Source organism: Myxocyprinus asiaticus, chromosome 45 (assembly GCF_019703515.2).
Source record: "Myxocyprinus asiaticus isolate MX2 ecotype Aquarium Trade chromosome 45, UBuf_Myxa_2, whole genome shotgun sequence".
NCBI lineage: Eukaryota > Metazoa > Chordata > Actinopteri > Cypriniformes > Catostomidae > Myxocyprinus > Myxocyprinus asiaticus.
Window position 1 is genome coordinate 8606610 of NC_059388.1, and position 16683 is coordinate 8623292.

General features: G+C 36.1%; 1 protein-coding gene across 10 annotated transcripts in view; it reads left to right on the top strand.

The window, feature by feature from the left end:
• LOC127435411 (CUGBP Elav-like family member 2) overlaps positions 1–16683 on the top strand; it is a 206874-nt gene that overhangs the window by 126489 nt on the left and 63702 nt on the right. For all 10 annotated transcript variants that reach the window (XM_051688877.1, XM_051688878.1, XM_051688876.1 and 7 more), the window contains one exon: positions 10277–10473. In XM_051688877.1, coding sequence (XP_051544837.1) covers positions 10277–10473 — 197 coding nt within the window. The remainder of the gene's footprint in view (positions 1–10276; positions 10474–16683) is intronic.

Below are 16683 nucleotides of genomic sequence, written 5' to 3' on the forward strand. Positions count from 1 at the left end.
TGGAAACCCCCTTCGATATTCTGCCGATACAACATCCACATTGAAATCATTGCATTCGCTGTATTCTCTAAATGAAGATAACGATGACATGAAATGAGATTCACAACGTATTGCTTCTGTAGTGCAATATATATCAGTATCCATCAGGAGATAATGTACAACTGTCATGAATTATGCACAATAAAGTTAACATTTACTAAGAAAGTACATTGGGAATTTTGAGTCGTCATTAACATTGAACTGTGTGATTTCTGCACCACAAGCTTAACTAAACATAACTGCAAAAATAATCAGTTTTCAAACAGATTCCTAAACCCTCACCCTGTCTTACATTGGTTGTACAAACAGATAGTCCCGCCCAAAACTGACACTATTGGTCAAGTCAATGTTGCTGTGTCGGGCTTGACAGGCTGCTCAAACAGAGGAATGTTTTAATAGTGCTATAGTGTTACACTTTTGGCTGAACTCATCCTACAAATGGCTTACTTACCAATGTCTCTGCATATTAAACTGGGATATGAGAAATAATAAGGTTTATTAAGGCAATAAAATGTAAAATAAATAAATAAATTATGTTCTTATGTAAGTTTATTTTGAAGGTAAAATAAATCAGCAAATGTGTTGGTGGGGTTGTCACTTTTAAATGCAGTAAAGTCATTTTTATGAACAAGTTAAATGTTTCGCAATAAAAAGAGGCTCTTATTATTGTATTTTTTATGGCATGTGTATGTACGTGTGTGTGTGTGCGCTTATCCTCGTTAGCGCAGAAAGACGGCATCTCTCCAGCTCGCTGCTTCATTAGAAAGTGTGACATTTATCACATCAGCGCCTCGCGTTTCAAGAGTTACCATGGAAACTTCTATAGCACCCCACCTCCCCTTCACACTTTTAACAAGTGGAGTGATTAACAGAACAGTTTTGTACATCTCACACATGCACACACACACACACACACACACACATTCGCACCGATGCCTGTCATTCTTCGCAGTTAAGCTGGCATGTTTTTTCGGCTGTGTCTTTGGGTTGGATAAATCTCCGCTCAGACCTTGAATTCTTTTTTTTTTTCTTTTTTTTTTTTTTTTTGAAGCTTTTTTATGTTCTCACTTTGTATGTGATGTTTACAGGAAACAGTTTGTCCTAGGAGTGTTTTTTTAATTTTTTATATATAGTTGGAGTTTGACATCTCGCTGACAGTTGACGAATGTGATGACAGGGAATCTGTCTGACATTGATGTGTGAGATTTTGTGAGTGTGTGTGTGGTTAGATTTACTGATCTTGGTCAGGACATCTCAAAGGACAAATGCTCTAGACAGCAGTTTGAGGCATCAAAGGTTCATTTGAACATTCACATTGAATGCATTATTAGGCATCAGTGGGCTTGCTTAGAAAAATCCAATGATGTCCAAAAATGTGTTCTGTTCCAATCTGCCAATGATGTGCCAAACATGTGTTCACCTATGAAAACCAAAAAACTAATTTGATTCAAATGTGCCTGTGATGCCCAAAAATGCATTTGATTTGAATGTGTGTATAATGCCCCAAAATACATTTGATTCTAACATGCATCTAAAGCTCAAAAATACTTTCGATTTGAACATGCATATAAAGCCCAAAGATGTGTGCGATTTGAACATTCAAACTTTGCCCGTTATTGTGACTTGAATGTTGCCTATGCTGAATGAACTTGCTTATGCTGCCTAAATATGTGTGCAATTTGAATATTCAAATGTGGCTATAATGCTCAAAATTCGTGCGGTTCAAACATGTGTCTAATGCCTAGAAAGGCTGTCTAGTTCGGCATCTTACTAGGTTTTGAGATACAGCCATCTGCTATAAGATATTACAGAACTAACTGTCTCGCACATAAATACACTATTCGAGCACCAATTTGACACTAAATGGCACATAAAGGGTCAACGGAGGGTTCCCCCCATCACAAACGTGACTGATGAGTCATGAATTATGACATGATGAAAGAAAGACTGAGTAATAAAGAGAGAGATGAACCGTGGAGAAACTGAGATAAATCTTCCCTATTAAGTGTGGATTGAGTATTTTTCAGCGCTCAGAGCAGAACGCCTGTTTTTATGACCAATGAGATTAATTAGGATCATAAAGCTTAACCGATGAGTGGAATTAAAGCATCACCTGTCGCCAGAGAGAAAGAGAGTGAGAGAAATTTGACAGCACAGCTGTCAGACAGGCGGGTGTTAACTTCTACTGATGATGTGATGTGATTTAAAAAATAAATAGAAATCACTGTTTTTTTATACAATTTCTCTATTTCTCTCCTGGTTAAACACACACACATTCTCTCTCTCTCTCTCTCTCTCTCTCTCTCTCTCTCTCTCTCTCTCTCTTGTCAGCTGTGCTCATTTTAAAGGAGGAAATTACAGGTTTGCAACTTCCACCAGCTGCCTGTCAGCTAGTGTGTGTGTGTGTGTGTGTGTGTGTGTGTTAATAGTGTATGTGTGTGGAATTGGTGAAAAAGGATGGATTTTGTATCTAAATTAGTTTAATTTTCACTTGCATCTTTCTCTTTTCTCTCTCTATCAGCCCACCGTGACATTTTTTTATAACACGCTGTATTTTGATACAACCACATTATATTCCTTATAGATGTGCATGTCCTTTACTTTTACTAGCCAGAGAGATTTTAAAAGCATTTTAACCCTTGAAAGCCACAAATAACTCATATCCTGAACTGTATGACTAAAACTTTATAAAAAATATGGTTTTGGCTATAAAATCTGATTAGATGAGTCACATTCGAACATGCCAGTGATGCCCAAAAATGTGTACGATTCGACCTTACCTGATGCCCAAAACTGGAATTTGATTTGAATGTTTGAATGTGCCTAAGATGCCCAAAAGCCAACTTGCTACAATGAAAGTCAGATCCAGCCACACAAGGAAACACAAAAGATAATTCTGACTTTTTTTTTTTTTTTTTTAATTGTGAGCTTATGTCTCTATTTATCTGCAAACACGCAATTATGATAAATTAAGTCACGGTTGCGAGAAATAAATTGATGCAATTTAAAGAAATAAATTGTTACAATTGCAAGAAAAAAATGGTCACATAATTGCATGATATAAATACGCAATAATGAGAAATAAATTCACAATTTTGAGAAATAGTTGCAATTACATGATGTAAACATGTATAAGAAACAGTCACAATTGCAAGATAGAAATTGTCGCAATTGCAGGATATAAACATGCATTATGAAAAAAAGTCACTATTGCGAGAAATTAAGTAGCAATTTCAAGAAATAGTCGCAATTGTGATATATACAGGCAATTATTAAAAAAGTTGCAATTGCAATAGTTGCTTTTGCATGATATAAACACAGAATTACGAAAAAAAGTCGCTTTTGCGAGAAATAAATTAGGTCGCAATTTCAAAGAAATAGTCACAATTGTGTGATATAAACACACAATCATTAAAAATAGTTGCAGTTGTGATAGTCGCGTTTGCATGATATAAACATGCAATTATGAAAAAAGTTGCTATTGTGAGAAATAAATTGTTGCAATTTTGAGAAATGATCTCACAGTTGTGAGATATAAATTTGCAAATATGAGAAATAGTCACAATTGAGAAAAATAGTCACATTTGTGTAATATAAATGCAGTTATAAAAATAAAGTTGTAATTGCAAAATCTAAACATGCAATTTCAAGAAATAAAGTCACAATTGTGTGATATAAACACGCAATTATTAAAAATAGTTGCAATTCCGATAGTCATGTTTGCATGATATAAACACACAGTTATGAAAAATAGACACTATGGCAAGAAATAAATTCAGTCGCAATTTTGAGAAATGAAGTTGCAATTGTGAGATATAAATTCCCAATTATGAGAAATAAAGTTGCAGTTGCGAAAAATAGTTGCATTTGCATGATATAAATGCAGTTATAAAAAATTAAGTTGCAATTGCAAGATATAAACATGCAATTTCAAGAAATAAAGTAGCAGTTGCGAGATAAAAAATTGCACTTATGAGAAATACAGTTGCATTTGTGTGATATAAATGCAGTTATAAAAAATAAAGTCGCAATTATGAGATATAAACATGCAATTATGAGAAATTAAGTCACAATTACATGAAAAATGTCCGATTATAAGTGTATTCCTCTGTGCAAACAGGCTTTGATATGCTGCAAATCCATTAAAGTGTAATGAACTAAGCCTATACTGTTTTTTGTGATAATTTTTTATTAAACGCTGGTGTCTAATCATATTGCTATCGCTGCCGTTTTATAAAAACTCCACTTCACAGTGTACGTATCTTCCAACGCCCTTTAACTTTGGTAAAATCACTGTAACACATGGCCTTGCATGGCTTATTGCTTTAAGGGATCTAAAGTTTAAATAACCTTTTATTAAAGACGCTTGTGTCTTAAATAACCTCAATGTAACCATAACCGTGCCTCTTACCGAAATTTATGTTATATTATTTTATGTAACCAGGCAGGTCGCCTAAGAACAAATGATTATCTTTCCGGCTTGCAGTTTTATTATTGTGCTTTTTTGTAAGAACATGAGTGTGTGTGTGTGTGTGTGTGTGTGTGTGTGTGTGTGTGTGTGTGTGTGTGTGTGTGTGTGTGTGTGTGTGTGTGCGTGCGCGCCCATGCCTGCGGTTTCTCAGAGTTCCTTACATCAGCAATCCACACACATACACATCTTAAGAGCAGGCCAGGCTGATGGAAAGTCCAGTTAAGCCATTAAGGCAGACAATTGACTCAAATTGAGAGGGAAGTAGATAGAACGAGAGAGGGGGAGAGAGAGAGAGCGAGAGAGAGAGAGTGAGAGAGAGAGAGAGAGAATGCTATGGCAGAAGTGGATCCACTTGACAACTTAATCTAAGCCTCAGGACTTACATTCAGGTAGACAAACACGCACACACACAGCAACACTTATTTCCAACTTCTTTCTCTTTCTCTTTTCACCTTGTCAGCAAAGAAGATTGAAAGAAAGCTGGTACAAATAAAGGACAATGTATTTATGGAGTGAATATTTGCACTAGGTTTAAATAGCACCTGCCACACAGCACGGCCATTTGCAATCCAATAGTCTGGTGGAAACTACAAATTGCAAAAGACAAACTGCACCCTTAGTGTTTCTGCAATGGCATAGTGTGTAATAACGGTGTGACTGTGCTTTTTTCATGTGGATGACCCGGGTTCTAATCCACCTTTTGACCCACTTTTTTCCCATCCTGTTTACTGTCACCACTCTTAATATTTCCTTTTAATACTACTAATAATAATGATTCAAAATGAATATTAAGGTTGATTTCCTCACAGTGATTTGGTAGCAGTGACAAAAAGTTATCTAAATAATTTTGATTTGTTGAAGCACTTCAGAGTGATAATATAAATTTGCAATGGGCCATATTAATTTTTCGACCTATGTATCTTTTAAACGCAAAGTCCAAACTTAACCAAACTTGGTAAACTTCAGTATGAAGACATTTTGAGGATGCATGCCAAATATCACCCAATTTTGCCCATAGGGGGCTCTATAACTAAAAAAACATCATAACTCTGCAACCGTTTCATCAAGGAAGGTGGAATTTGGTGTGCATCTTCTTTGGTTCAAGTGCTAAGAGGCACAAGAACAGAACCAGACCAGTGTTTTCCTCCACCGTAAATGGAGACTTCAGAAAATGCTGTTGATGACTGTATACTTTGGTAAGCATTGACGTTAGGAAACTGAAAACGGAGCCTTCAAACTAAAATGCATTAGTGTGGATGTGGCCTTGTAACAGTGTTCTATGTGTATCAACAAAAGAATTCAAGAATATTCAAGAACTGTTAACAGAACCAAACATCATGAAAATCATTTGGTTCCATGATTTTTTCAAGAATGAACAAGAACCGGTTCTTGATTCCCAACCCTAGGCTTGTGCAAGTGTGTTTGTGTGTGTGTGTGTGTGTTTGTGTGTGTCCTACAGCACACTGTTACAATCTTCTCTGACTTGTGCCTTTGTATTCCTGCTGCCAGGCATTGTCGGACGAAACAATTACTAATTGTGACACACACAAACATACATACACTCACAACACCCTAACACTCGCAGTCCCATCTCTCTCTCTTTGTGTATCAGAGTCAGGTTCTGGCTCTTGGCCCTTGCACCGGTGTCATGCTTGCTTCTCTCGCCATTATTGCTTTTTGATCGGTGGCAAGGGGCACCCTTATCACCGCAATAACTCCCGGGGGATTTATTAGGGGTGGGGGTAGCTGAGCAGCGGTTGCCGTGGGGACCCGAGTTGGCAGCTTTCCTCTGCCGCATTTAGAAATGTCCTTTAAGTCGTTTAAAGACTTGGGCGTCTCCGCTGAGAAAATAGGGTCCTTCTGCAAGAGATGGATGAATCGAGTGCAGAGGTCTGTGTCTTTTTTACTACTTTCAACCTTTTCTCTTTATCTTTTGCTCTCTTTAACTCAAGACCTTGTTTGTTGGAATAGTGACAAATCACTCTGTATAAAAAAAAAAGAAAAGAAAAAAAGGAAGGCTTTGTGGCTGGCCGATTGACTTCTCTGTGGTTTTCACTTTAGACCTAAGAATGTGTATCATGTTTTGTTTTTTGTTTTTCTTTTTTTTTTTACCAAAAACTGCATTATGAACCCAGCTAGCTACATGAAATAAATGCTAAGAAATAATACTGTGTTTAATAAATTGTGGTAACTCTGCTAACATGCCGTGCACAGGCCTCAGGATGGATTCAGTATATATGGTTAAATGTTAAATGTTAACAAGGCTATATTGTACACTTTTTAGAGCACTATGATTTCCGCAAATCAAAGAATCCATTTATAAAAATGGAATTAATGATTGAATTCGGAATATCACAGATTTTGACATATTTGGGGATAAAATTATTGAATTAATTCAGTAATAATACAATTAAAATCATGATATTTCCTAATGTGATGATTAAACCACAAAAGGCTGTGATTAAATAAAATAAATGTACAGTCTGTATGTGCTGCGCACTTCAAAATGAATGTGTGAAGCTGACCTTTCATACACTGATAACACTGCATCGGTCCCTTTCAAGGCTTAATAGTTTCTGATCATTAGCATCACGCGTGGGTTGTGTGTAGCAAATTACAGATAGCAGAGCTCTCATTAACCTTGAAGTGCACATTACATGCATACTATGTACTTATTAAACCACGAAACGTTGCGATTTAATTATATAAGCACATTAAACCATATAGTGAACTGCTTATCCGGATGTGAGAAGCTACCATCAAAAACAAACAGAAACTAAAAGGGCTTCACTCCAAAATAAAAGCTTCCACCAAAATAAAAGCTCAGTTTAACTAGATGTGTAATATTCAAGAAATTACGTCAGAAATTTAGGTTAGGTTAGGTTATGATTTAGGTTAAATGACTATTTTCAAACCTCTCTCTGAAAGTTAAATGGCTGCTTCCATGTAATGAACTGACCGATTATATTTTAATTGGCAAAAGCATTAAAGGAAAGTAAATGGCCTTTTTTTATTGTTTTTTTTTTATTTATTTATTTTTTTATGTAATTTAAAAGTTGTATTGAAGAATTTTATAGAAGTTAATTGTTTTATTTTAAAAATGTTCTTTTTATCTAAACGTAGATTTTATTTCATTTTTATTTCAGTTTAAAAAAAATTTACATTTTTATTTTTGAATCAGTAATTGATAATTGATTCCTTCGTTTTAAGTGACACTCCTATTCATTAATTCTATTGTTACATTTATCGGTTTTTCTTAACAAATTTTACTATTATTATTTTACATTTACATTTACATTTTTTTATTTTTAAATTAATACATTGATAATTGATTCCTTCATTTTTAAGGGACTTTCATATTAGTTCATTATATTGTTACATGTATCTATTTATCGAACCAAATATATTTGATAAAAGTTGTATTTGTCAGTTTAAAAAAAAGTTCTTTTTTTATTGTATTTTTTTTATTAATAAAATAATAATTGATTTCTTAATTTTTTAAGTGAAATTCCTAGCCCTCCATACTCTCTGACCATTAGAATTTAACAGATTGTTTTTGCTTCTGTAAATGTAAGACTTTTATAAGTCATTTTTATGATTGGCTAAATCTCAGTGTAACAGTGTGCTCGTCAGTGCTATGAATATTTCTTAACAGAATTTTGCTGAAAATGTGGATTGGGGATGGAGCTTTGCGTTATGAACGTTAGAACATATCTACATTGTATGCAAAACTGTTTTATTCAAAACAAGCAAGAAAAATCCTGTTTTACATGATATGTAGATCTATATATTTAAGGAAGTGCCAGAGAGATACATACTCTAGTTCAGTTTATGAGCTTTTCATTATACTGATGGACCGGCATAATATACAGAGAAACTATTATTTCTATTTTGTACAAAGAATAGAGCTTAATTCATGTCAAAATGTCCTTGGAGTGTTGTTTATTTCCAAGTCAAGAAACGTATCCAGTTATCTTAAAACAGGCGGAGAAGGCTTACACGCTGAATGCTTAGTGCGATAATTAGTCTCATGAGGGCTTTATTACACTTTTTCACAGAGGAAAAAAGTATTTATTTATTTGCTTTTCATTTATTCTCATATCAGTTGAAGGGCAACAGTCAGGTTGGCCTTTGATGAGCAACATCTCTAAAAAAAAAAATCGAGGGACTAATCAATGATTTAGGCTGATTCACACATTTTGGTATTTGTAATCGGGGAGAAAGAAAAAGTGTGTGTGTAGTGGGGGTCGATAATGCTTTTTCCGAGTGCATTCATCTGGAACTGAAACTAGCAGCTGAAATTCCTCATGAACTCGATAAACCAGCAACATGGGCGTCTTGGGTCACACACATACATCTCACACCCTGACTCAGACATTTTTATCATGTCACGATCTTGTTAAATTCATGGTCATGGTCAAGTCGATTGCTCAAAACAGCGGTTAAAGGAATGCTGTGAATTTAGTAGAAGTTAAGCTCTATCGATTAGCACTGAAAATAATTTGGAGTTTGTACAAGTAAACATAAATCCTGTTTACAGTAAAGCACTTACAGTGGAAATCTATGGAGCAAGTGGAATGGAGAGTTTAAAAGCAGAAATTTGCAGCTTGTGTTCTATACAAAAAAATAATAATTTTTTTGAACTGTAAAGTTTTCTTTTTAGAGGTGGGACTACTTGTTTAGGTGGATGAACTTCCATGTAAACAGTACTTTGCGGATACAGTTATGTCACATCCCTTTCTGGTGTTGTGGTGCATAGTGTGTGAAAGTTACTGGGTATAGCATACTTGCTTTATATTGGATATAACTTTGCACAGATAAGATTAGTAAGACATTTTTCACACTAGTCTCATGGTAACGTGTAATCTTTAAATCTTATGGCTATACTTTCGAAAAAGTGTCTATTTTTATTAAAAAAAAAATTTAATCCCCTTTTCTCTCAATTTGGAATGCCCAATTCCCACTACTTAGTAGGTCCTCGTGGTGGCGCGGTTACTCACCTCAATCCGGGTGGCAGAGGACAAGTCTCAGTTGCCTCCGCTTTTGAGGCCGTCAGTCCACGCATCTTTTCACGTGGCTCGCTGTGCATGACACCGCGGAGACTCCCAGCATGTGGAGGCTCACGCTACTCTCCGCGATCCACGCACAAATTACCATGCGCCCCACTGAGAGCGAGAACCACTAATCGCGGCCACGAGGAGGTTACCGCATGTGACTCTACCCTCCCTAGCAACCGGGCCAATTTGGTTGCTTAGGAGACCTGGCTGGAGTCACTCAGCACGCCCTGGATTCGACTCCAGGGGTGGTAGTCAGCATCAATACTCGCTGTGCTACCCAGGCCCCAGCGAAAAAGTGTGTATTTTAATGTATATCCTAATGCACTGCCTTACCACGTAGACATTACTGTTTTTTTTACAAACTGATGGTCTAGTCAAAGTTATATTCTGTGGTGTTAGAGCTTAACTTGTATTGAACCCAGAATAGAACCAGATGTGTACCTTCGCTGCACTCTAAACACAACATCAACAGACTCATGTGCACAAAGCGAGACACATGCTGAGTGTAATAACGCTGTTGTGATTTTAATCAGCATTAGTGTCTCGGTGTCTTCCTGCTTTAATGAGGAGCAGTTGTCGATCTATCAGGACCACAGATGCTCTCACTGAGAGTGTGTAGACCAACCCGTCTTACTTGCTATCTTCCGGCTAGTTTCAGACCATGCTATGAGTTTACAATCACAATAACACTTCATTTCTCTCTCTGCAGTAACGGTACAGCTGGGAAGATGAATGGCGCCTTGGATCACTCGGACCAGCCTGATCCGGATGCCATTAAGATGTTTGTTGGCCAGATCCCCCGCTCCTGGTCCGAGAAAGAGTTAAAGGAACTGTTTGAGCCGTACGGAGCCGTCTACCAGATCAACATACTGCGAGATCGCAGTCAGAACCCACCACAGAGCAAAGGTAAAAGTTTGTTTTCTCTCTCAGTCTCTGTCACATAAACACACATCATCACTACAACAAGGTGTTATACCTTGACATGTAAACCAGCAGAGTCACACACGCAATGTGTTTCTTATTTTGTATGATCTAGGTTTGTTTTGCATTTTCATTATAATCGGAAAGATCTTGTTTTTTACAATCTAATTTTGCATTTTGCACTTAGATAACAATTGGAACAATCTTTTTTTGTACAATCTAGTGTTGTTTTGCGTTTTGATTACAACCGGAGAGATATTGTTTTGTACGATCTAGTTTTGTGTTTTGATTACAATTGGAACGATCTTGTTTAGTACCATCTAGTTTTGTTTTGCGTTTTGATTATAATCGAGCGTTTTTTTTTAATTTTTTTTTTTATACATTCTAGATTTGATTTGCATTTTCTTTATAATTGGAATAATCTTGTTTTGTATGATCTAGTTTTGTGTTTTGATTAGGAACGATCTTGTTGTGTATGATCTAGTTTTGTTTTGCATTTTGATTATAATTAGTGCTCGACTGATATGGGTTTTTTATGGCCGATGCCGATATCCAGAGAGCAGGGTGTATCACACAATTTAAATATAGTAAATAACATAAACATAAAATTGCTAAAAAAAATTAAAAAAAAAAGTGATATACTCTTATTTAGCACTATATTTACTCTAAAACTTAAACTTTGTAAAAATATATTGTATTTTAAATGGTAGATAGCAGTTTCTGTTTAGTCATCAAATTTTAGTAATTTATTTGCACATGAAGAAATTGTTAATATATTAGGAAGAAGGAAATATTTACTTATAGCGCATATGAAGCGCTTTAACTTTGAAGTTGCACTCACGCGCTTTTACGGATCCAGCGTGAACAGCAATCTCCTGACTGTTTAATTGGCCTGGATCATCACGGACTTACCATCATGATTTGTAAATCAGAGGAACTTTTGATCCAGATCCTAAATTTCGATTCTGGCTGATAGAATACACACTTCAGAGGAAGATATTAGATGAGCGCTCGACGGGAAGAAAACGCTGGATTTTCATGAGGTTTGTGAATTACATCTGTTTAAACGAGATACTGTATCTGCATATTTGCAAATGGTATATAATACAAGTTGTATTACTATTTGCCTTTTATCATTAGAAAAGAATGTTTAAAGTGACAGAGAACTGCTGAGGAGAGGCTGATAGAATACGTGTTTTAGAGGTAAATAAATGAGCGTTCTACAGGAAGCTGGATCTGCCCAAGTTTTGTGAGGATATTACATCTGTTTAAACGACATATGCGCATATTTGCAGATGGTATATGATATTAGTTTTATTGATATTTGCCTTTTTATCATTAGATAAGATAGTTAAAAGTTGCAGGGAACTGTTGAGGAGAGAGAAGGAGAATGAAACAGGCGAGCACTTTTTAACATTATGGGCTCAAACGCGTCTGCCGCGGCTCTGATATGCGGACCGTTTAAATGACACTGTGTTGCACACCGGTCTGGTCTATTATTGTAGTAACACGATGGCACGTAACAACAAAACGAACCATGACTGATTGTTTACATGTCTCAGCCACTTCACATCCAAGCAGGCAATTTTCAGCGCCCTCAAGAAACAAAACGCTCAAACAGGAAAATGTATCGGTTGATAATTAAAAAAGCAATCTTGTTTTGTACTGTTTTTTTTTTTTTTTTTTGCGTTTTGATTATAATCAAGCGATCTTATTTTCTACAAGATTTGTTTTGCATTTTCATTATAATTGGAATGATCATGTTTTGTATGATCTAGTTTTATGTTTTGATTACAATTGGAATGATCTAGTTTTGTACCATCTAGTTTTGTTTCGCATTTTGATTATAATCGGAGCGCTCTTATTTTGTACGCTCTAGATTTTGTTTTGCGTTTTCTTTATAATCTGAGTGATCTTGTTTTGTACGATCTAATTTTGCATTTTGATTACAGTTGGAACGATCTTGTTTTGTACCATCTAGTTTCGTTTTGCATTTTGATTATAATCGGAGCAATCTTATTTTGTACGATCTAGGTTTGTTTCGTGATTTCATTACTATTGGAGCAATCTTGTTTTGTACAATCTAGTGTTGTTTTGTGTTTTGATTATAATCTGAGATATCTTGTTTTGTACGATCTACTTTTGTTTTTTTTATTACAATTGGAACAATCTTGTTTTGTACGATCTAGTTTAGTTTTGCATTTCCTTTCTTCGGATGAGACGTTAAACCGAGGTACTGACTCTCTGTGGTCATTAAAAATCCCAGGGCACTTCTCGTAAAAGAGTAGGGGTGTATCCCAGCTGTCCTGGCCAAATTCCCCCCATTGGCTCTTCTCAGTCATGGCCTCCTAATAATCCCCATCCATAATTTGGCTCTATAACTCTACTCTCTCCTCACCACCAATAGCTAGTGTGTGGTGAGCGTACTGGCGCACTATGGCTGCCATCACATCATCCAGGTGGATGCTGCACACTGGTGGAGGTTGAGGAGAGTCCCCTGTTCAATGTGTAAAGCGCTTTGTGTGTAGAGTCCGAAAAAGCACTATATAAAAAAAAATGCAACAACAACAACAACATTTTGATTATAATTGGAGTGATTTTGTTTTGTACGATCTAGTTTTATTTTGCGTTTTGATTATAATCAGAGCAATTGTTATGAAATTTACCAGTTTACACAATATTTATGTGTGCTATGTCATACTCTATTGGAATTAATTCTAAGTTGAATTTCACGTGCGCTTCACATGAAAAGCATTATTTGTGTGCCACTCCTTTTGTGTACCTATGTAAACTTTCCAAATCAGTCATGTTAGAGTTTCCATTTCAGTCAGGTGCTGCCTTATAAGGCACTTGCCTATGTAGGCAGGAGACAGCAAGGCAGCTCTCTTGGTTTTGAAATAGAGCTAAAGTGTAGGCGTTCACCTCGGTTCTGTAGAGTTGTACAGTTAACATTCAGACAGGAAGATTACATGTTCTCTTGCATAGTTCCACCAATGTCATTTCCTCTCTCTTACTGAAGATGAGTCAGGGCCGAGTGGGTAAGCATACTCAACCCACACACACAAAATGCGTTAGAGCTCTCCGACAGAGCTGAGTTGTGTGATTGGCTTTCAGTGATGAGTGCTCCTGTGGTTCAGTTAGCTGCAGTTAGAGTGTCTCTTTCAGGTCCAGTTTCATCAAGGCCTATGACACAGCTGCAGAGCCCTAATGGCCGCTACCAGCCTTCAGCAGCACTCTAGCCCATTTTCATTTAGATAAAGGTTGTCCGTGTGCGGTACCAGCTGTTAAATTAGACAGTGTTGGTGGAGAAATCTTTCAATTAAGTCATGGGGTGAGTGTTAACTTCCTGTGTGTCTTTCCCTGTGGCACGCTCCAATTATGGCTTTTTCCCCTAAAAAGTGCTTTTCCAGTTTTTCCACAAGGACAGCTTTTCCACCTTTGAAATTACCAATTAATGGGCAGATTAAGAAGTGTGCCAGTTAACAGGACTCAATTTAAAGTGTCCTAAAGCAAGATGCACAATATTAAATAACCTGAGCACTTACCCTTTTTCCACTGTAATGACGCTGATGCTCATGGTGGGGGATTTGCGAACTGCTTTCAGAACTGACCTGCGTTTTCACTGACTTGTTTGAAAGATGACAATACTACTATTACTATATTTACTGCAAACATAGCACATTTCGCAGTCTTTGTTTATGAGTCTTAGTCCCAGTTTTGAGAACATATCTTACAGTCAAAAGTAACTGCTTTCAGCTTCTTTACTTCATCACAAGCTGGCTTTAATGTAACAAGTTATTTAAGTATATAATGAATACAATTTGTAGCAATCAATTAAAATAAATGTGATTATAATCAGAGCGTTCTTGTTTTGTACTATAGTTTTGTGTTTGATCATAATCAGAGCGATCTAGTTATGTGCAATTTGTTTTGTTTCGCATTTTGATTATAATCGGAGCAATATTGTTTTGTGCGATCTAGTTTTGTTATGCAATTTTTTATAATAAGCGATCATGTTAAGTACAATCCAGTTTTGTTTTGCATTTTGATTATAAATAGAGTGATGTAGTTTTGTGCAATCTAGTTTTCTGTTGCGTTTTGATTATAATCAGAGCGTTTTTGTTTTGTATGATACTTTTGTTTTTTATTATAATTGGAGCAATCTAGTTTTGTGTAATTCATTTTGTTTCCCATTTTGATTATAATTGGAGCGATCTTGTTTAGTACAATCTAGTTTTGTTTTACATTTTGATTATAATCAGAGCTTTCTTGTTTTGTATGATAGTTGTGTGTTTGATCGTAATCGGAGCGATCTAGTTTTGTGTAATTAGTTTTGTTTCGCATTTTGATTATTATCGGAGCAATCTTGTTTTGTGCTATCTTGTTTGTTTTTCACTTTATTATAGTCAGCGATCTTTAGTACAATCTAGTTTTGTTTTGCGTTTTGATTATAATCAGAGTGTTTTTGTTTTGCACGATACTTTTGTTTTTTATTATAATCAGAGCAATATAGTTTTGTGTAATTAGATTTGTTTCACATTTTGATTATAATCACAGCGATTTATTTTTGTGCAGACTAGTTTTGCGTTTTGATTATAATCAGAACGTTCTTGTTTTGAATGATACTTTTGTTTTTGGTTATAATCAGAGCAATCTAGTTTCGTGTATTTATTTTTGTTTCGCATTTTGATTAGAATCGGAGCCATTAAGTTTTGTTTAATTAGTTTTGTTTCACATTTTGATTAGAATCGAAGTGATCTTACTTTGTGCAATCTATTTTTTATTTTTTTTTGCAACTAATTATAATCAGCGATCTTGTTCTGAATGATCTAGTGTTGTTTTGCATTATGATTATAATCAGAGCGATCTTGTTTAGTACAATCTAGTTTTATTTTGTGTTTTGATTGCACAAAACTCAATCGTTCTGATTACAATCTAGTTTTGTTTGGATTATAATCAGATAGATCTTGTTTTGAGCAATATAGTTTTGTGTTTTGATTATAATCGGAGCAGTCTAGTTTTGTGTAAACTAGATTTGTTTTGCATTTTGATTGTAATCTGAGTGATCTTGTTTTGTGCGATCTAGTTATGTTTTGCATTTCGATCATAAGCGGAATTATCTTATTTTGTGCAATTTATATTTGTTTATAATCTTAGTGATCTTGTTTTGTACAATAGTTTTGTTTTGTGTTTAATTATAATTGGAGCAATCTTGTTTTGTATGATATAGTGTTGTTTTGTATTTTGATTATAATCGGAGGGATCTTGTTTTGTATTATCTAATTTTGTTTTGTATTCTGATTATAAATGGTTGGATCTTGTTTTGTACAATTTAGTTTTGTTTTGCGGTTTGAGTAGTTGTTGTTTTGAAAACTTTACGCAGTGAAGATATGTCCCACCTCCTGAGCCACTAACGATACCAGTTCCTGGTTCGAGACTTGCAGTTTTCATAGGCCTATAAAGGAGCTATTTTTCACAACCCAAAACTGCCTTTTTTTAAAGTGCAGTGTGGTTCAAGATTGGGTACCAGTACCATGTCGGTGGAAAATGGGCAACACTCACTCACATCCCAGCAAGGATGTGTAACGACACTGTGTTGCTGTCCCAGTGGTTTAATCTACGAAATTCACACTTACTGTGCTGGTTCAGACTGGGACGTCTCATCCTGTGAGCTGTATGTCCCTGCCAGGCCACTGTAGCCCAAGCATCAGCAGGGAGGTGCTTCCGAACAGACGGGCTCACAGATCGCCTGCCCTCTGTGCCCCCCGAGTGTGTGTCTGTGTGTGTGTGTGTGTGTGTGTGTGTGTGTGTGTGAGAGAGAGAGAGAGAGGCTAGAATGAAGGCGTAGAATATAAATGCACCCAGAGGTGAAGAGCAGGAATTGTTTATCAGAGCCAGTCTGCAATTTAGAATGAATGCACATGCACATGCACACACACACACACACACACACACACACACACACACACACACACACACACACACACACAAACACACACACACACACACACAGAAACAGACTGTCCCTTGTTGATTGAATGATGTGAGAGCGGTCCAGGGCTAAATGGCCCTGAGCAGCTGGGGTTCTTTTGTAAAGATGTATTCCTGCCTGCCTTTGAAGTCCGTTTCACATACACACACACACACGCATACACACGCCTACATGCTCAAGATGAATGAATGCATTTTGTGTCT